The 23,289-nt window shown below is 32.5% G+C and overlaps 1 protein-coding gene across 3 annotated transcripts in view; it reads left to right on the top strand.

The window, feature by feature from the left end:
- Positions 1–23,289, top strand: part of LOC145263207 (uncharacterized) — a 255,323-nt gene that overhangs the window by 155,110 nt on the left and 76,924 nt on the right. For all 3 annotated transcript variants that reach the window (XM_080120282.1, XM_080120283.1, XM_080120281.1), the window contains 2 exons: positions 6,415–6,566; positions 19,565–19,648. In XM_080120282.1, the coding sequence (XP_079976408.1) occupies positions 6,415–6,566; positions 19,565–19,648 (236 nt within the window). The remainder of the gene's footprint in view (positions 1–6,414; positions 6,567–19,564; positions 19,649–23,289) is intronic.

Genomic DNA, 23,289 nt, shown 5'->3' with positions numbered 1-23,289 from the left:
ACAAAAAAACAGCGAACGTGATACAAAATGCGGATGAAAAAGAAATGGCATAAATGTTTAAACTTCTTTAAAAAAATTGGAGAAACAAAAACAAAAAAACAGCGAACGTGATACAAAATGCGGATGAAAAAGAAATGGCATAAATGTTTAAACTTAAAAAAAAATTGGAGAAACAAAAACAAAAAAACAGCGAACGTGATACAAAATGCGAATGAAAAAGAAATGGCATAAATGTTTAAACTTCTTTAAAAAAATTGGAAAAACAAAAACAAAAAAAACAGCGAACGTGATACAAAATGCGAATGAACAAGAAATGGCATAAATGTTTAAACTTCTTTAAAAAAATTGGAGAAACAAAAACAAAAAAACAGCGAACGTGATACAAAATGCGAATGAAAAAGAAATGGCATAAATGTTTAAACTTCTTTAAAAAAATTGGAAAAACAAAAACAAAAAAACAGCGAACGTGATACAAAATGCGGATGAAAAAGAAATGGCGTAAATGTTTAAACTTCTTTAAAAAAATTGGAGAAACAAAAACAAAAAAACAGCGAACGTGATACAAAATGCGAATGAAAAAGAAATGGCGTAAATGTTTAAACTTCTTTAAAAAAATTGGAGAAACAAAAACAAAAAAACAGCGAACGTGATACAAAATGCGGATGAAAAAGAAATGGCATAAATGTTTAAACTTCTTTAAAAAAATTGGAGAAACAAAAACAAAAAAACAGCGAACGTGATACAAAATGCGAATGAAAAAGAAATGGCGCAAATGTTTAAACTTCTTTAAAAAAATTGGAGAAACAAAAACAAAAAAACAGCGAACGTGATACAAAATGCGGATGAAAAAGAAATGGCATAAATGTTTAAACTTCTTTAAAAAAATTGGAGAAACAAAAACAAAAAAACAGCGAACGTGATACAAAATGCGGATGAAAAAGAAATGGCATAAATGTTTAAACTTCTTTAAAAAAATTGGAGAAACAAAAACAAAAAAACAGCGAACGTGATACAAAATGCGAATGAAAAAGAAATGGCGTAAATGTTTAAACTTCTTTAAAAAAATTGGAGAAACAAAAACAAAAAAACAGCGAACGTGATACAAAATGCGAATGAAAAAGAAATGGCATAAATGTTTAAACTTCTTTAAAAAAATTGGAAAAACAAAAACAAAAAAACAGCAAACATGACGAAAAAAATAGCATAAATAACCCTGTTTCAATATTAAAACTTTAAAAATCGAAAAAAATATCTGATATCTAGACTCGAACGTGTAATCGTAAGATAACTATGCTGCCACTATAACGACTGGTCCATGATTGCGTGAGCGAAGTTAGATCAACTTTTTTTATATTTAAACTAATTCAAGAAAGAACTTTTTTTGTGCATGCGTGTTTGGCTAAATTGTCATGAAGGGACAATTTTTTACTACCCCTCCCTGTAGAAAAGTGCCCAGCTAAGAGTGAAGGAGTTAATATTTTTAACCAATTTTTCGATATTTGTCGTCCGAAGGGTCGAGCTTCAAAACGATACCAATTTCGTGAAAATCCGTCGCCTTTGTGGAAAGTTTTATGGAAACATACATACATTTAAACAGATTATATTATAGACTTGTATATTATAGATGTTTTTTTAATTTTTTTTTATTATTAATTTGAAATATATCACTATTGTTTTTCATCACCAATATTTCTGTAACCTTTGATAAACATATCAGGTTAGTGCAAAAGTTTATGCCGGTTTATAGAAGGGACAATTCAAACTACTATAATTTATTTCATGCATATTATTATAAACATTTTTTTTATTCAATTTCCGCCTCAAACAAGACTCAATACCACTTTGAAGTAGGGGGCTACTATCGGTGACATAAGTTGCAGGAACATTATGAAGGGTGACGACCAGCAAGATGTCAGTTCACATTACATGTGAACTTCTGCATGTCACTACAGTCGGAAAAGCAGAATCCCGGAAGGGAGATCCAAAGTCTAGCAGTTCTGAAAAAGAAACTATTGGAGTAAAAGGCTTTCTTACACCTAAGGATCTCTACTGTGTAGGGGTGGGATTTAGCTGCTTGTCGGGTTTGTCGGGAATCTTTACGTCGAAGGGGCACAAGTGCTTGTAGTTCTTCAGTGCATTCACCATTAAAATACTTGTAAAACAGGCAGAGGGATGCAACATTTCGTCAATGGGACAGAAGCTGGAGCTTAGATAACAGTTCAGGACCTATCAGGTTGGTGACTCTCTTTTGAACCCTGTTTAAGAGTGAGAGACTAGTAGCAGATGTACCAGCCCAAATGTGACAACAGTACTCCATACATGGGTGAATGGTAGCCTTATAGTGGTACAGAATATTTTTAGGCATAAGTATTTAAAAAAAAATTTTTTTAATTATATTTTCACTCCAAACAAGGCGCATTGCCACTTTGATGTAGGGGGCTACTCTCAGGGACACAAGCTACAGGGGTACTATGTGGGGAGTTGGGCAGCAAGATGTCGGTTCACATTACATTTGAACTTCTACATATCAATACAGTTGGGGAAGCAGGGACCCGGAAGGGAATTCCAAAGTCTAGCGGTTCTGGGGGGAAAAAACTACTGGAGTAGAAGGCTCTCTTACATCTAGGGATCTCAACTGTGAAGGGGTGGGATTTTGCTGCTTGTCGGGTCTGTCGGGGGTATTTACGTTGAGGAGGTACAAGTGCTTGCAGTTCGTCGGAGCATTCACCATTAAATTACTTGTAGAACAGGCAGATGGATGCTACATTTCGTCGATGGGGCAGCTTTCTAGCATGGTAGGGAGAGCCCACCTTCTTCGCAGCAGCCTTGGCAATGCTCGCAATGTATCTGTACCAACTCATGTTCCCTGTGAACGTTAGGCCAAGAAGTTTAAAAGAAGTACTTTCAGGTAGTGTGTTCTTGGCCATTGTTATTGGTGGTAGAGAAGGTTTCTTGTAATTATTGAAGGAAACAAGCTTAGTCTTGGCAGCATTGAATGAGACCATCCATTTTTGTTGCCATTCCACTATCGCTATAATTAATTTGTAACTTAAGTTTTTAGATTATTAAAGTATCATTCATATTTATTTATTGCGGACTACGTTCAACTTGAACTGTAGAGATTGAACGTCTCTATCATATGAAGATAGCGGTTTCAATCCTACCCAAAGCCAGCCAGAGGCTCAGTTGGCCAAAAACGTAATGAGATGACAGAAACTATAGAAGGCAGTAATTACTTGGGGATACAGTGAAGAGACTCAGAATTCCTGTCCCTTCACGGTTAACCACCTGATGAAGGCCAAAGGAATCGGCCGAAACGTTGTGAGACAACAACTACGAAGATGAGAATAAGTCGGCAAATAAATAATTAAGTACAGAATAACCCGAAAATTCAGAAACGCATATAAACTTTATTGACTTATTTATTTGTGGCCTTGTCCTTATCTTCTAGTTGTTTCGTTTCGGACAACTATTCCTCTGGCCTTCGTCAGGTGGTTAACCGCAACGGGATAGGAATGCTGAGTCTCTTAACTGTATCCTAAGTAATTACTGCCTTCCATAGTTTTTGTTATATATATATAATTACTGCCTTCCATAGTTTTTGTTATATATATATAATTACTGCCTTCCGTAGTTTTTGTTATATATATATAATTACTGCCTTCCATAGTTTTTGTTATATATATATATATATATATAATTACTGCCTTCCATAGTTTTTGTTATATATATATAATTACTGCCTTCCGTAGTACTTACTGTAATAGACTCAGCATTCCGATCCCGTCGCGGATTACTACCTAACAAAGGCCAGAAGAATAGTTGGCCGAAACGTTGTGAAACAGCACTTATAAAGATAAGGAAAACAGTCTACAAATAAATAAATGAATGACTTATCTCAAAAGATTCCAATAATAAAAATAATATAACATCCATATTCTTCTGCAATATTCCCACCCATGTCAGCCATCTCTTCTTCCGTCATGATAATGCTCGTGGATTAAATAAAACGTTCTTTTCAAAATTCCGTGCAGATTCCCGAGTTCAACAAGATACACGTGAAGAAGGTTGGAGATTACATCGACCGAAACGTCGTGAAAATAACAATCAAGATGAGAACGATGGTCTCAAGAATACAAACAATATGAATAACCATCGGGCCAAGATCACATGTAGTATCTGTTCTAATGCTACACTTCGCTCGGTCAGTAGAGGAGAAATCCTTCATGACTGAGACAATTTTTATTTTTGTTCCCGTCCAGAGTGCCCCGTTTTTCCCCACATTAAAAACCGACCTAGTGTCTTACTTTGCCCTCATGGGGAGGCAAGTAAATAGGAACCAATCCTCATCTCGAAAACTTCAGAAATGTAATATGAATATCTCTCCAGACAAGGCGTGGAGCCAATTGATGTAAGGAATTGACAAGAACAAGAGATGATTATCGAAAACTCAAGAGATGTCTGTTTGCCTAATCATGAGAAGACAGAGGCTATAGGTAGGAGGATAACAGACTGCGGGAAGAAAGTTCCACAAGCCTTGGAAATAAGCTGATAATACCCATAGTCGAAACAAATGACCACTTTTGCAAAGAGATAAAACTTTGAAGATGCGAATAAAAATCAATTTGCGTATTCATTTTTTTTTTATTTGGCAGACTGTTATCCTCATCTTCCTTGTCGTTGTTTCACCAAGTTTTGTCCAACTCATCCTCTGCTCATGACAGGAAAAGAATGCCGAGTCTTGTAACTGTATCCCTAGTATTTACTGCCTTCCATAGTTGTCGTCTCACTACAGTTTTGGCCAACTAATCCTCTCGCCTGCTCGGGTACGATTTAAACCAATATCTTCAGACAATGCTCACTTGCAACCATAGAGACTCAACGTCTCTATCCACTGTGCCACGGGTCTCGAAGGGCAATTAAGGTTGGATTTTATGGTCTTATAAATCCAATTTAGCGTTCTTATCTGGTCTTCCATTGTTGGGTCCGTATCGAATTGTATTATTTTTATTTTTTTAATTTTTTATTTTTGGAATCCTTTTGAGATGAGGCTTCATAATTTGTGCATTCATTCTTTTTGTGGACTATTATTCTCATCTTCATAGTTGTTGTTGTTTCATCACGTTTCGGCCAACTCATCCTCTGGTCTTCTTCAGGTGATTAACTGCGACGGGATAGGAATACTGAGTCTTGTAACTTTATGGTGAAAATAATAACAACAACTGTGATTTGTGTGCAGTGTTTCGTCAGACGCGGTTTTCTCTATTCTCCAGGGCAACGGCAGGTCACGGATCCTGCTAGTATCTCTCTCTCTCTCTCTCTCTCTCTCTCTCTCTCTCTCTATATATATATATATATATATATATATATATATATATATATATATATAAAGTTGTTTGTACGTTGTGTTGTGGCATCACAGTTTAGCAGTTGATCTAAGAGCCAAACTATGCAGAATTTGTCTTCCACAGTTTAAATAAGTGCAGAAACATTTTCATTTAATCGGCGACTATGTGGATAAAGCGCTCGTCTTCAGTTTCAATATTTGATGCCGTCTTTCAGGGTTCGAACCTCACACTAGACAATTTCCTTTTATTTATTTATTTTTTTTTTGGAGGGTGGGGGTTGTAGCGTTCCGGTTATTTCGATTATTTTCTAGACGATAGTGATCATTATGATCATGACAAACCTGACGATTAATATAAATTAATTGCAATTGAAATGAATAAATTGTAATTATCACGAGACAATAATGCACTTTTGTTTTTTGTTTTTATTATTTTATTATTTTAATTTAAAAAAAACACAGCAAACAAAAAAGAGAAAGAGAATGAAGAGGGGGGGAATAAAATCATTTTAGGAATTGAGTCATACCGGATGACCTTCAAGATGATGATGATGATGATTGTAGTGCTGCTGCTGCTGATGATGATGATGATTGTGGTATAGTTGATGATAATGATAGTAATGGTGATGCTGTTGCTGTTGACATTGGTAGTGGTGGTGGTGATAATTATGATCATGATGGTGATGATGATTTTTTTTTTACACAGTGATCACCACTTATCAAGGCCCGGAAGATACTCAGGGATAAGGTGATGGTGTTGCAGGTAGTTATGAGGATAGTGATGATGGTAATTATGACGATGGTAGTGGTGTGATGATGTTGGTGATGATGCTTGTCAAGAAGAAATCGTTTTAGAATTGAGTCATACCGAATGACCTTGCCTGTTTGCCCTTAGAATATCAATAACTGAAGAAAAAAAAATTTAATTAAAACTGTTTTTCTTTGTACATGAGAAAACCAATTTAATAAGCTGGCTCAAGTGGCCCCTTATTTTTTTTCTTGTTTGTTTCAAGTGGCGTTGTTGAAATTTCCGGAAGTTGAATTTTGCTAATTATGAAATTTTGCAGACTCTTCCCGATGCCGTCCTCCGCTTGCAGAACCTGGAAACCCTCAAGGTGAGAGACAACCCCCTGCGTGAAATTCCTGATGCAATCGGGAATCTCAAGAACCTGAGGACGCTGATTATTTCATTCTGTCTTCTGTCGACGTTTCCGCCCAAGTGAGTATGAATTCCTTGCCATTCTTCCGTGTCTTGGATTGACAAGTGCATCGCAAAAAGTCGGGTAATCGTTTAATAACGAAGAAATTTTAAGAACGATATGCAACATTTTAGCTTCATTAAGGTGAATAGCTTCTGCAGTCATGGGGGAGGGTAACAAAAAAAAGACTATTCTTAAGATGTCCATTCGCTTTGCGCACTTATTAATGAAAATGCTTCTTATTGTTGTTGTTGTTTCATAGTAGTCCCAACTTTTGGATGTTTTTATTTGAATTTTTTTTGATAGAGTCTTTCCACACACACACACACACACACACACACACACACACACACACACACACACACACACACACACACACACACACACACATAAGGAAAAGAAATCGAGACTGTAAATTAAAATTTACAAAAAATTTCTTGTTCGACAGAATACTCCAAAAACAATTTTTAAGAAATTCTTATTCTGCGGAGTTTCAAAGAATGCTATTCTTCTCTTCAGAGGAAAGAAAGATGTCAGCAAAGTATTAGTATAGCCGAGGCAAGGTTACTTATATATATACAAACACAGATATATACACAAATATATAAATACATATGCGTTTGCTATAACGTTTGCTATCTTAAATGCTACATAGTTATGCACAATGTAGAAACTATGCGTAAATACGACTGAGCATAACAGTTAAATGAAACCAATCATCCAATAAGAAACCATACAAAATGAATTATTAATTAATGAACGTTTGTTTTTCAAAGTAATATGCAAATTAAAAAGAAAAACAAACCAAATATAGGAAGTACAGAATACATGAATACTCACTCGATGGTAAATCCAAGAAACAAAGAAAAGTTTGTTTTTTTCCTTGTAGATTTCTTTTCCTTATAACAAGCTCTACTTCCTACTGTGTTTGTATTGAGCTTATTTATTTGGTTGGGAAAACTAATAACAATATTAATATTTATATTAGTTTTAAGTTTGCACTTGCTTTAATCAGGTAAACTTTTCATTCCTATTGTTTGAATTAATATATAGAGAAGTAAATACATGTGTGTTTGCTAGAACTTTTTATCTTAAATGCTACACAGTTATGCACAATGTAGAAACTATGCATGAATAGAATTGAGTGTAACAATAAAATGAAACTAATAATCTAATAAGAAACCATAAAAAATGAATAATTAATTAATGAACGTTTGTTTTTCAAAGGAATATGCAAATTATTTAACCTTCATGAAGTTGCTTGCATATTCATGACTGAGTATATCGAGAAGTTTGCCGTAAGAATTGTTAAATAGAAAAATGTAGTCTTTTAATATCAATATCAGTGCGACAAAAATCTGAACTTTATAAGTATATAGATTATACTTATTATTTCTATTTATTTTTTTATAATTGTCTCAACTTTTGGATGTTTTTGTCAAACACTAGCAGTTCAACCCGGCTTTGCTCGAGCCCTATATACTGTTTATAACTTTATGTGCATATATATATAATATAAAGCTGAACGTCTATTTGTGTGTGTGTGTGTTTGTGTGGTCACGAATAGGCTCCTATATGGTTGACTATTTTAAAAAACTGATTACATATAATGATAGAAGATGTATCGAGGATCAGGAATGGATATGTTTGATCTGGCAAAACGGTGGTTCATAGAAATTGTGGGGTCTGCGTTCGCAACTGGCCCCCAAAGTATGGAAATAAAAAATGAAAAAAAAAAAACGTTTACAAGGGTTTTTTATATAGATGTACATAAGAATACTTTGATAAGTATGTTTCAACTTAAATAGGGATGGTATGATAAAATTGTGGGGTCTCCGTTCGCGCCTGTACTCCATGGAAATATGGCACAAAACAAAGACTTTTCATATCTATTTGCGTAAGTATACTTTGATAATTATGTTTCAGTTGAAAAAAATATGGTATAATAAAATTATTGGGTGTTCGTTCGCATCTGACCTCCATAGAATGTAAATATGTCACAAAGTTTAACAAGGTTTTTAAAATGGGTGAGGGTCCACAATAACACCATAACTTTAATCTTAATTCAAGTTAGCTTTTATTTATTTTTTGAGTTGAATCATATTGTGTCGAATAAATTCACCTCATAAATTCACGTTCTTATTAAAGTGAAAGCCAAAAAAATACGTTGGAACTTTAGACAATTCTCGACACAAATTTTATATAACTCTATTTTTTTCCTTCTTCCTTCTCCACTTGCACGTGGCACTCTTTCGAAAATAGGTAGATAGATAAATAATAAAAAATAAGAACGTTACTTGTTATCGTGTCAAAAGAAGAAAAAAATCCTGCTCACACGATTACATGTCTTTTTAAAAACATTTACATAACCTTTTTTATTTTTATTTATATATCTGTTTAAGCTTTCTTTTTGTCAGTGTACTAGAACGAATTCAGTTGATTACGACCCTTTCTGCGTGTTCTTTACATTACAATAGTACAACCCTGAATCCAACGGCGCAATACTAGACCGTTAAATACTGTAAAACTTAAACGAAGCTGTTCTGCTTGAAAAGGGCGCCATTTTCTTCTCATTCATATTTATATCGATTCTTTGCTTTAAAAAACTAAAGTAATTACGTGTTTACTTTTTTAATATCCCATTTTGCTGTTTCGGATTATTTTACTAAAGTAAATAAAGCTTCATTATTTTTGAAAACTGTTTTTGTTTCTTTGTTTTTCGATATTTCGTCAATATTATTTAGTAAGAGTGTTTAGCAGAAAAGCCAACAAACGACTATCCGAAAAAATAAATACACAAGAAATAAATGTTACCATAGTCAATAAAAGTTCAGTTCATGTTTTTTTTTGTTGTTTTGAAATAGTTTTTAATGCTCTTTACTTGAAATAATTTCAGCGAACCGAAATTAAAACAAAATTTGAGGCGATAACTACTTAAATGAATTTTTATATAAACTACACATGCCATAATCGAATATTCCTCAAGCACAAAATAACGGAAAACATTAAAATATGTTTATAAATATTCCTTACGTTGACGGAACTCTCTTAAATTGTTAACACAGAATGCTCAAGTGCCCCTTCTTCAAACTGAAAATGGGGCTCTCCATTTCAAAGTCGTTGCCATTTTGATTTTATTTTTAAACCGGTTCGTGAATTAAAAAAAAAGATTTTTTTTACAAACTACTTAAAAATACAAACCAATGAACTTTTCTACCATAAAAGTAACTTTTACTGACTATGGTAACATTTATTTCTTGTATATTTATATTATTATATATATAACATTTTCTCTTTGTAAGGAAACATCATTTTGTTGGTCACTCCTGGCTACGAATGGAAACAAAGTTGATATAAAAAATATATTTTCGCAACAATTATCTTTACTTTCATCATATTTTGCTTAGGGTAAAATTTTTGAGTATCAAAACCTATCTCTTCACAACCCCCTCCTTTTCATAACCTACCATACTTTCCTACCACATTTTCTGTAGGCTGTTTTTGAACCCAGTCAACGACGGGTACTTCTGCTAGTATATATTAAAAAGTTTGACTCATGTCCAGATAACCTACATCTAAAATTTCTAGTGTTTAGACCCAAAATTGGCGGAGGAGTTTGGTAGAGTCTGCAAAGGTCAACTCTGTAAACTTTGACCTCTTGGCAGCCAAATTTTCGTTCAAAAACTGATTAAAAAGCATGCTGCATGCCTGAATGCCCTTTATGTAAAATTTCAAATGTTTAAACTCAAAATTGGCTGAATAATTTGTTAGCGACCGCAAAGATCAAATCTTTGGAACTTTGACCCCTTGGCAGCCAGATTTTCGATCAAAAACCGATTACAAAGTTTGCCCTATGTCTGAATGCAATTTATGTAAAATTTCAAATGTTTAGACCTAAAATTGTCTGAGTAATTTGGTAGAGAGCTCAGAGGTCAAATTTTTTTAAAAACTTTGACCCCAATTTTGACCCCTTAACATTTATTTTTGAGGACTCAAATCAAATTAAAAAGTTTGATCCATGTTCAAGGAACCTACATCTAAAATGTCAAGTGTTTCAACCGAAAATTGGCGGAGGAGTTTCGTAGAGTTTTCAAAGGTCAAATCGTTGAACTTTGACCCCTTGACAGCCAAATTTCTGACGGAAAACCAATTACAAAGATTTTCCCAAATTTCAGTACCCCTTATGTCAAATCTCGCGTCTGTAAACTGAAAATTGGCAGAGTAGTTTGTTAGAGAAATATACATACACAGACAGACAATTTCACTTTTAGAGATATATAGATAGATCAGATTAATTCCTGTGACTTTAGACATTTAAGCTGTCTCTTTACACTTTCTTCATTCCTAACAGGCAAGCCTTCAACAAAATTGAAAAGTAAACTGTCTCGTCAATCTGATTAAGCAATTTATGGTGGCTTTTCATTATGTTCCAATTACAATGATTTAAATTCAAAGATAGCGTAACTAAAAGAAAACACATTTGTAACTTCTCTTCCGATTTTCGAATTTTGTAATCATGTCCATATTTCGTTTTCTTCTGAAGAATTGATATAATAATTATATAAGTGATTCTGCGCTACGAAACAGGTGCTGTTAAGAATTGAACATTTTAACATGCTTAAAGAAATAAGCGGTAAGATGTTCAACATCTTGGAATTTGGAATGTAGAGGTTTTGTCATTTATTTGTATTTGCTCTGTAGTTACATTGAGCTTCATAAATTAGAGGATTTGTATAAATAAAAGGTGAAATATAATTGAAAAAGCATATTCTCCCCACTATATATATATATATATATATATATATATATATATATATATATATATATATATATATATACAGTGATGATCATATTTATTGGCACGGTAAAATAAAAGTTAAATTTTGTCTAATAAATTCTAAAAAAGGGATTAAATTAAAGAAAATAACAAAGTATATTATGTATTTTTAACTGGCCTTTCCGATGCAGCAATCGGATTTTAGAAAAAATAAATAACAAAGGAACAACAAACATAATTGCAAAAAACCCTTGTTCAAAATTATTGGCACGATTTATTTAATTATCAATTGTATAGCCTTTGGCCTTGATTACCTTCCTCAGTCGCTTTTCATAGTTTACAACCAAGTTGTTGCACTCTTCAGTAGTAATTTTAGCCCACTCTTCCTGACAATAATCCTCCAATTGAATAAGATTCTTAGGCTTCCTTTGCATTACCCTCAATTTTAATGTTCTCCATAAATTTTCAATTGGATTAAGGTCTGGGCTTTGTGATGGCCACTCCAAAACATTAATATGATTGTCCTCAAGCCATTTCTTAGTCAGTTTAGCCGAATGCTTTGGGTCATTATCTTGCATGAACCACCAACGACGACCAAGTGAGAGCTCTTTAGCAGAGTCTTTCAGGTTTTCATCCAATATTTTAACATAATCTTCCTTTTTTATGCTACCTGTGACCTTAACAAGTCGCCCTGGTCCAGAGGCAGCAAAGGATCCCCAAAACATCAAACTGCCTCCACCGTGCTTCACTGTGGGTATGGTGTTCTTAGGCAGGAAAGCTTCGCCAGATTTTCTGTAAATATAAGACACTTTATTATGGCCAAATAACTCTATTTTCGTTTCGTCAGTCCATAGAACACGTTTCCAGAATGCAACATCTTTATCAATACGACGTTTTGCAAAGGCTAGCCTTGCTTTCAGGTGCATAGGCTTCAATAAGGGAGTCTTTCTCGGACGACATGCTTTTAAACCAGCTCTCTTCAAAACTCTACCAACTGTATGTCGAGATACATTCACTCCAGAGGTGCCCTGTTCATCAACAATCTCCCCAACAGAGATCCTTGGGTTTTGTTTTACTTGTCGAACAATTTTCCGTTCATCTCTTGGGGAAAGAATCCTTTTTCTCCCTCTACCCTCTAAACTCATAACGTGGCCTTGCGATTTGAACTTGTTTATTATGGCTCTAACAGTGGATTTGGGAAGGTTTAGCTTCTTTGAAATCTTATCATAGCCCTCCCCATTGGTATGGCATGCTACAACAAGCTTCCTGACGTCTTCGCTGTGTTCCTTAGTTTTAACCATGGCGATTGAAAATTATAATTTAGTCACTTATAATAGTTTAAATAAATCGCTATCTAAAAATTATCTGAAAAAAATTATTCACTGAATTAGCGTTAAACAAGCATAATATGGCTATAAAAAAGTTCAGAAAGCACGTAAACCGGAAATTGATTGATATTATACTGATACTAAAAGAAAAACAAAGCCGTGCCAATAATTTTGAACAAGGGTTTTTTGCAATTATGTTTGTTGATCCTTTGTTATTTATTTTTTTCTAAAATCCGATTGTTGCATCGGAAAGGCCAGTTAAAAATACATAATATACTTTGTTATTTTCTTTAATTTAATCCCTTTTTTAGAATTTATTAGACAAAATTTAACTTTTATTTTACCGTGCCAATAAATATGATCATCACTGTATATATAATATAAAGCTGAACGTCTGTGTGTGTGTGTCTGGTCACGAATAGGCTCCTATATGGTTGACTATTATAGAAAACTGATCAAATATTAGGATAGAAGATGTATCGAGACACAGGAATGGGTATGTTTGGTCTAGCATAATGATGATTCATTAAAATTGTGGGGTCTGCGTACACGCCTGGTCCACAAAGTATGGAAATAAAAAATTTAAAGATTAAAAAAAATGTTTACAAGTGTTTTTGATATAGATGTACATAAGAATACTTTGATAAGTATGTTTTAACTTAAATAGGAATGGTATAATAAAATTGTGGGGTCTGCGTTCGGGCCTGGCCTCCATAGAATGCAAATAGGCACAAATTTTAATAAAGACTTTTCATATCTACCTGCGTAAGTATACTTTGATAATTATGTTTCAGTTTGAAGAAATATGGTATAATAAAATTATGGGGTGTTCGTTCACACCTGACCTCCATAGAATGGAAATATGTCACAAAGTTTAACAAGGTTTTTAATATAGATCCACAGAATACTGTGATAAGTGTTTCAGTGTGAACAGGTATGGTATAATAAATTATGGGGTTTATCTATTTTATTTTTACTTTCATCATATTTTGCTTTGGTCTTGATACCCTTAAATTCGAAGCTATCTCTTTACAACCCTTCCTTTTCATAACCTATCATACTTTCATAAATCAAAGTCCATTTTCTGTAGGCTGTTTTTGAACCCAGTCTACGACAGGTACTTTTGCTAGTATATATATATACAAAGTAAAAATATGCATATGAACTACTTAAAAATTAAAAATAGACTAAGATGAATGTACAAAATGTATAACGATTTTGGGGTTTGTATTACTGTACACATAGATTCGAAAAAGTTGTCAAAAAACAAATATATAACAAATAAATATTATCAAAGGCAAGATAAGTTACTTTTCTACCAAACTGGATACATTTTTTTGTTTTTATTCAATGTAACGTTTATTCAGCTCGAAAAACATACAGTGTTTACCGATGTATTGGAAAATTTAAAATGGCGCCCGACACTCTCTTTAACATTGTAAGTTCGGAAAAGGTGTTATAAATAATAAACTAGATAAAATACCATTTAAAAAACGCCGAATATATGTCAACTTATGTCACGGTAACATATAATGAGCGAATTTCTAACATTATTTTGTCTAGTTTATTATTTATAACATCTTTTCCTGAACTTAGCGTGTTAAAGAGAGTGTCGGGCGCCATTTTGAATTTTCCAATACATCGGTAAACACTGTATGCTTTTCGAGCTGAATAAACATGTTACATTGAATAAAAACACGAAAAATATATCCAGTTAGGTAGAAAAGTAACTTATCTTGCCTTTGATAACATTTATTTGTTATATATTTGTTTTTTTGACAACTTTTTCGAATCTATGTGTACAGTAATACAAACCTCAGATTTTTGTTTTAAATTTTGACCCAGTTTGGCGCCTTCAAAACTATTTTAACTGGTTAAAGACCCATAAAAAGACGACCCGTAAAAAAGCCAATCATTTGGGGCCCCTAGCTCCGTTCTGCGGCTTTCAGTTTCTGAGGAGATAGAGTTTGAAAATATGGAGACAGACAGACAGACATATAGGCTTATATATATATATATATATATATATATATATATATATATATATATATATATATATATATATATATATTGATCGTGATAACAAACATTTTCCGCTAGTATTTAACGAATCAGGTTAAGTGAATAACTCGGTTTTCATAGTTTTCATTCAATAGACAAATAGGTTCACTAGTCTGCTCTCTATTTTCTATTAAGAAATGAAAGACGTAACTACTTGTCTATTTTTTTATACGTTAGCAAACTCATTCAGTTTGATAACACGAGGAACATTACAAAAAGTAATGCCTCCTATTTTTATTCCTCCCGAATGGATCAGGAGGCATTGCAACTTCCATTGTTATGATGATTGAACTTATACATTTATGACCTGAAAGTTTCATTTCTTAGTTGCAGATTTTGATGGTGTGAGGCTCTAAGAAAGCAAATCCTGCCATTGACGTGTGTCATAAGCAGAGATGCTTCATTGAATTCCTCGTGAAAATGCATTGAGAAGGGTGGCGACTATGTAGTAAAATATATTTTGGCGGTCACCCCTTTTAATGGTACTACGCTTGTCTTTGTAGTTCTTCAACCATGTACAGCCATCATTCATTGTTGACAAAAGTGTATTGAGAATGGTAGCGGGACTATGTAGAAAAATGAATTCTGGAGCTTAAACAGTCACTCGTTTTAATTGTACCATTCCCGTCTTTGTAGCTCTTCAACTTTTGGAGTTAAAATAAAAATAGGAATGTAGAAGAAAAAATAGGAGGCTTTACTGTTGGAACAACTCTTAATGATGTGTTGATGTGTATAAACTGTCGATAAAAATAGATTTTGATTGCTTTTCAGCTATTCTTGCTTTCATCTAATTGCGTTCAATGGCGGATAACTAATTTTGCTTCAGGCGCCATTTTGATCCATCGCCATTTTTTGAAGAAAGAGGTTTTTTTTTAGATGGAAGACAATTCTTTTGGCGAATCTTTTTTTTTTTAAATAAAATAGTATGAAATACGTTTATAAGCCAAATTACAACACAATGTTATGTAAAATCTAATATATAAAAGCCTATCTGTCTGTCTGTTTCCATATTTTCAAACTCTATCTCCCCCGAAACTAAAAGTCGCCGAAAGTCGCTAGGGGCTTCAAATGATTGGACTTTTTTTTTTTTTTAACCGTTCTTTTATGGTTCTTTAACTGATTAAAATAGTTTTTAAGGGGTTAAAAATGGGTCAAAATTTAAAAAATCGTTATACATTTTGCACATTCAATTTGGTTTATTTTTAATTTTTAATTTTTAATCAGTTCATATGCGTGTTACATAGGTACAGTGGTAACATCACCAGTTTTAATGTTACAGTTTTGGTTTCGATTCTAGCTGATGGCACCCAAATACTTTTATTTGCTTTTAAAATCACAACTCTATGATGTATACGAAATCTGAACAAATTAAAATATCCTATTTAAGCGTATTTTTACGACCGGGCAAAGCCGGGCGCCCCCACTGCTCGTAAATAAATATTTATTTGTTTAAAATTAATATTTCGGTGATATATGATATCATCAGAATTATATATATATATATATATTTTTTTTTTTTTTCGTCGCCATGGTGGTAAATGGAAACTACGGCTAGTAGAGCATCTGCGTGTTATTCATCTGCAGGGTTATTTTCTAATGTGAACTTTTCTTCAATGAGTTTGATACATGGTCGGTGTTTAATGTGGGGAAAATTAAACTCTCCAAAAAAGGCCACCCAGGATTGGAGAAAAGATAAAATTGACTCAGTCTATAAGGATTTCTCCTTCACTGAGCAACGGTACAAAAAGATGTAGTTTAGTATTCGAACAGATGATACACTTTGCTCATACGGGATAATCAGTGGCGCACCAGTTATTTAGAAAGTATCATAATTATAAAATCCTTTTAAGAAATTCAAGTTGACTAGCGGGACCTGTGGAAATTCCACAGGTGACTCATTCGTATGTAATATATTGATGCTGGCATTCTGTGGATGTTCAGCATAAATGGAGACGCTCTGATATTATTGTAGCTCTTTTGTTAAAACTGCAAGAGTATTTATCTTAGCTAGCAGGGACGCTCAACACAGCCCGGTCGTAAAGTACGCTTAACTATGACATTTTAATTCTTGCAGATTTTGTATATATTATTATAGAGTTAATGTTCCATCGATTTTCATCTATATATCTATAAAAGTGTAATTGTCTGTGAGTCTGTCTGTATGTGTACATTTCCCTATCAAACTACTCTGTCAATTTTCAGCCGAAAGACTCGAGATTTGACATAAGGGTATTGAGATTTGGGAAAATCTTTTTAATCCGTTTTCGGCCAGAAATTTGGCTATAAAGGAGTCGAAGTTCAATGATTTCACCTTTGAAAACTCTACCAAACTCCCCTGCCAATTTTGAGTCTAAACACTTGAAATTTTAGATGTAGGTTAGTTGGACATGGATCAAACTTTTAAACTTGTTTTGAGCCCCTCAAAATAAATGTCATGGGGTCAAAATTGGGGCCAAATTTAAAAGAAATTTGACCTCTCAGCCAATATTTGGTCTAAACCTTTGAAATTTTGCATAAAGTGTATTCAGACATAGGGCAAGCTTTTTAATTGGCTTTTGGACAAAAATTTGGCTACCAAGGGGCCAAAGTTTAAAAGATTTGATCTTTGCGGTCTCTAGCAAACTATTCAGCCAATTTTGAGTCTAAACGTTTGAAATTTTACATAAAGGGTATTCATACATCAAGAGGTCAAAGTGTAAAGAGTCGACCTTTACAGACTCTACCAAACTCCTCCGCCAATTTTGGGTCTAAACACTAGAAATTTTAGATGTAGGTTACCTGGGCATGAGTCAAACTTTTTAAATATATATATACATATGCACATAAAGTTATGAACAGTACATAGGGCCCGAGTGAAGCCGGGCTGAACTGCTAGTATATTATAAAGTTGTGATTTCAAAAATAAAAAATATATATCCATATGACTTGGGTGCATAAGCTTGAATCGAAACCGAAACCAAAACTTATGAAATATATATATATATATATATATATATATATATATATATATATAATATTTTTAAAATATAGGTAAAAATGCACTTTCGTAAATAATTGAATTCATTCAAAACGTATCGCAAAAACAAAAACAAATAACATCTAAATAAATCGCGATATATCCTAACTGTTGTGCGTGATGGACTAGCGGGTAAAGAGGTCAGGCTCACTACACTGGGGTCCTGATTGCGAGGCACGCTAGATTCAGCCACTCTGATGAGTCGTAGACGACGAAACACGTGTCAATGGATAAATATATTTTTAAAATATTATATATATATACCGCTCCCCATGTGGGAGTACAAAATTAGTTAAAGGGAAAATTATTCCGAACTCGCATTTAGGTAAAAATGCATTTTCGTACATAATTCAAAACGTATCGCAAAAATAAAACAAATAACATCTCTCTCTCTATCTCTATCTCTCTCTCTCTCTCTCTCTCTCTCTCTCTATATATATATATATATATATATATATATATAGTCTTTGAAGTTTTTAACCTTTAAAACTATACAAAAAAATATTTTTTATCATTCATTAGAAAACCATCTAGTCAGTAAGTCATTTAATCACCTGCAATCACTGCATCAACTCGCTCTCGAATTTACTATAATACCAATAATTTATTTTTCAAGGGATCATCAGTTGCTTACCATGAAACACTGTTTCGAGGATTTAAAAACAAAACAGTATATTACATCATGGCTCCCCAGCAGTGTTGATCAAACACTACCACTCTTAATCTTAGGAAGAAGACATGTTACAAACATTTGATCCAATTTCCTATTCTTAATTGCAATTACTAACCTTTTCATACTATAAAAATGAATTTCTTACCTGTGCGATTCATCAATTTCCACATTTAAAATAGATGCATTTTTTAATTTATCAGTCTTGTATTAATAAGATTAGGATTAATCCATTTAACTACTTATCACCCCCACTATGATTAGTATTTAGTATATTTACATTCTTATTTAAAATTAGATATATAAAGGTTATAAATATTTTTACATATATACATTTTTATTTTTTTTTTTAATATAAATTTATTATATGTAATTATAAATACATTTTATACATTGCTAATATAGTTTTGGATTTCCTTTATTAATATAGTCTGGTTTATCTTAAACGATTCAAAAGCATCAGGATAACGAATAAATGCTTTATTTAACTGTTTTAATATTTTATTTTTATCCCCACCTTGTTTTATCATCTTATTACTAAACTAGAAACTGGTGCTATTATATATATATATATATATATATATATATATATATATATATATATATATATATATATATATATAATCAATTAAAAACAAAACTTGAGTTCCTTCAGCTAAAATCGAAGCCGAAGCAAAATCTTAGGAAGAATTCTGGATAAAATTATTTATAAAAAAATAGATTACTGAAGTATCATCAGCTATAATCGAAACCAAAACTTATGAAGAATATTCATTTGTAGTGTTTGGTTTGGTTGTTTTGTTTTACGGCATATCAACCCTTTTCGGTTATTTAATGCCGACTCCAGTTATTTTGAAAAAAAGTTTCATGCTTCAAGTTTTTCATATTTTCAAATATTGTCTGGAAGAGTCCATCTACTCCTAAAATAGGGTAGATTAATATCACACCAAAATACATTTTATGAAAGTTTGCAATAAGATCATTGAATTAATTCGTTAAGCGTTTTCACTTGCGACGATTAAAATACGAACTGTGGTTCCGTTTTGTATATCTGTTTTCAAAGAACCAAGATGACAGCCAGTTCCTTCAAATTGATTTTGTAGGTTCATGCAGATTCCTCTACCAGTTTAATGGCATCCTTTTTTGGTTTCTTCTTTTTTTTTCAGGTTCTTTGAATTAGAAATGTTACAGATTTTGGATGTGTCGTACAACAATCTCGATCACATACCAAGTCAGATATCTCACCTCAGGTAAGATCGGCACATTTATTTTTAATCACCTGTTTGTTGTGTAGTAAAGTGAAGACTGTGAAATGGTTTAACAGTTCGCGTAAAGTAAATAACCCGGTTTTCATGGTCTTCACTCCATAGACAAGTAGATTCACTAGTCTGCTCTCTATTTTCTCCTAAGAAATAAAAGATGCAACAACTTGTTTGTGAAAATCTGTCATCAAACTAAATAAGTTAACAAACTTATTTAGTTTGATGACAGATTTTCACGAAATCGGTATCATTTTGAAACTCGACCCTTCGGACGACAACTATCGAAAAATTGGCTAAAAACATTAATTTTTTCATTCTCAATTGAGCACTTTTCTACAGGGAGGGTGTAGGAAAAAAATCGTTCCTTCATGACAATTTAGCGAAACACGCATGCGAAAAAAAAAACAAAACGTTTTTTCTTGAATTAGTTTAAATATAAAAAACGACCAAACTTCGCTCACACGATCATAGACCAGTTGTTATAGTGGCAACACCGTTATCTTAAGATTTCACGTTCCATCCTAGATATCAAATATATATATATTTTTTTCGATTTTTAAAGTTTTAATATTGAAACAAGGTTATTTTTGTCATTTTTTCGTTCGTTTTCTTTCCATCACGTTCGCTGTTTTTTGTTTTTGTTTTTTCTATGTTTTTAAGAAGTTTTAACATTTCAACATTACAACATTTCAACATTATAACATTTCAACATTACAGCATTTCAACATTTCAACATTTCAACATTAAAACATTTCAACATTAAAACATTACAACATTTCAACATTTAAACATTTCAACATTACAAAATTACAACATTTCAACATTACAATATTTCAACATTTCAACATTACAACATTACCACATTATAACATTTCAACATTACAACATTTCAACATTTTAACATTTCAACATTACAACATTTCAACATTTCAACATTACAACATTTCAACATTACAACATTTCAACATTACAGCATTTCAACATTTCAACATTTCAACATTAAAACATTTCAACATTAAAACATTACAACATTTCAACATTACAACATTTCAACATTACAACATTTCAACATTACAACATTTCAACATTTCAACATTACAACATTACAACATTTTAACATTTTAACATTTCAACATTTCAACATTACAACATTACAACATTTCAACATTATAACATTTTAACATTTTAACATTTCAACATTTCAACATTACAACATTACAACATTTCAACATTATAACATTATAACATTTCAACATTTCAACATTACAACATTTCAACATTACAACATTTCAATATTTCAACATTACAACATTTCAACATTTCAACATTACAACATTTCAACATTTCAACGTTATAACATTACAACATTTCAACATTACAACATTGCAACATTTCAACATTACAACATTACAACATTTCAACGTTTCCACATTACATTAAACATTTCAACATTTCAACATTACAACATTTCAACATCACAACATTTCAACATTACAACATTACGACATTTCAACATTTTAACATTTTAACATTTCAACATTACAACATTTCAACATTACAACATTTCAACATTTCAACATTACAACATTTCAACATTACAACATTTCAACATTACAACATTACAAAATTACAACATTTCAACATTTCAACATTACAACATTTCAACATTATAACATTATAACATTACAACATTTCAACATTACAACATTTCAACATTACAACGTTACAACATTTCAACATTTCCACATTACATTAAACATTTCAACATTTCAACATTACAACATTTCAACATTACAACATTACAACATTTCAACATTTCAACATTACAACATTTCAACATTTTAACATTTTAACATTTCAACATTTCAACATTACAACATTTCAACATTTCAACATTACAACATTTCAACATTACAACATTTCAACATTTCAACATTACAACATTTCAACATTACAACATTTCAACATTTCAACATTACAACAGGGTTACTTATTCTTTATTTTCCGTTTTGTTTTGATTTACTCCCCCCACACACACACCTCACCACACCCAGGCAACGCCGGGTACCCCCGCTAGTTTATTATATAAAACTCACCTGTCTGTTTAAATGTATGTATGTATGTATGTATGTATGTATGTATGTATGTGTGTATGTATGTATGTTAATATCAATTGGACTGTTGTTTTTCGTCGATTCGTAAGTTTAGTTATTTGGAAAATTATGAGTGAATTTGTCACCATGATCATCATCATTATCATGTACTGCATATGTGTGAGTCTAAAACAAACTTTTTATATTAAAAAAAAAAGGAAGGAGGAAAAAGGGACAAAAACGGTCCAGCCGCTGATCACTTACTATGTATGACTTTTGGAATGTTTCTTCATGTGTATTTTACATGTATATGTGTGTGTACGTATGTATAGGCATATGTATGTGCGTATTTGTGTGCCTCTACGTGATTATGGTTGCATGTGTGTGCACATGCATTACGTATGTTGGCGTACATCTGTATGTACGCATGTGTTTATTGTCATGTGTATGTGGGGTGGAGAGGGATCTTGTAAGTTGTGGTGAAGGCAACCCCTCTAGGAGAAGCAAATCTTCGATTAAAAAAAAAAACATAAAGCGGGAGATCAGTACCCACATTAAGCTGGTCTGCAGTTTGACTTGTTGCTGGCTATCTTGCTCTTGCTTGTTGCTGGATGTCAACATTTTGAACCGAGAGAGAGATTTAGCTGTCATACAAAGCTAAACCTCTGTAACATCATCTATGTATAGATATTCCCTCAGCCATGGAAAAGTTGTGAAGCGTGTAGGCCTGAAATGCTGGAAGCATGTAATAATTGATCTGCCACCATTATATGTATATATGTATGTATAGATGTATGTATGTTCATGTACAGGTGTATGTATATGTGTGTATATCTATGTGTATATGTATGTATATGTGCATATGTATGTATATATGTATGTGTGTGTATGTATATACGTATATTATTTGTATGTATGTGTATATATGCATGTGTGTGTATGTGCATATATGCATGTGTGTATGTATATATATGCATGTATATGTGTATGTATGTATGTACCTGTTTGTGTATGAGTGCATATTTATGTATGTGTATGTATATGTAGGTAAGTGTATGTATATATATATATATATGTGCATATGTGTACATATGTGTATATGTATGTATATGTGTGTATGTATTTGTATATGTGTGTGTGTATTTATATGCATTTACATGTGTATGTATGCGTGTGTATATGTATATGTATGTATGTGTATTATGCATTGTGTATATGTGTGTATGTTTACAGATATGTATATGTGTATATATGTATATTTGCATTTATATATATATATATGTATACCATTGACTTGTCTTGTGTATGTTTATGTATGTATATGTATGTGTATTATGTATTGTGTATGTATGTATGCATATATGTGTGTTATATGTATGTGTGTATGTGTATGTATGTGTATATATGTATGTATGCGTGCATGTATGTATATGTATGTATACTAGTGACCGTCTTCAGTGTCATGTCTGTTTGAGCGTGTGAATTTTGTCGGCAGGACTAAAGTCATTTTCGGCTCATGGACTTTCAGTGCCTGAG

Source organism: Euprymna scolopes, chromosome 38 (genome assembly GCF_053919585.1).
Source record: "Euprymna scolopes isolate OS-2025 chromosome 38, ASM5391958v1, whole genome shotgun sequence".
In the NCBI taxonomy this organism is placed as follows: domain Eukaryota; kingdom Metazoa; phylum Mollusca; class Cephalopoda; order Sepiida; family Sepiolidae; genus Euprymna; species Euprymna scolopes.
The sequence above is the reverse complement of the archived record's forward strand: the minus strand, read 5'-3'. Positions and strand labels throughout refer to the sequence as shown.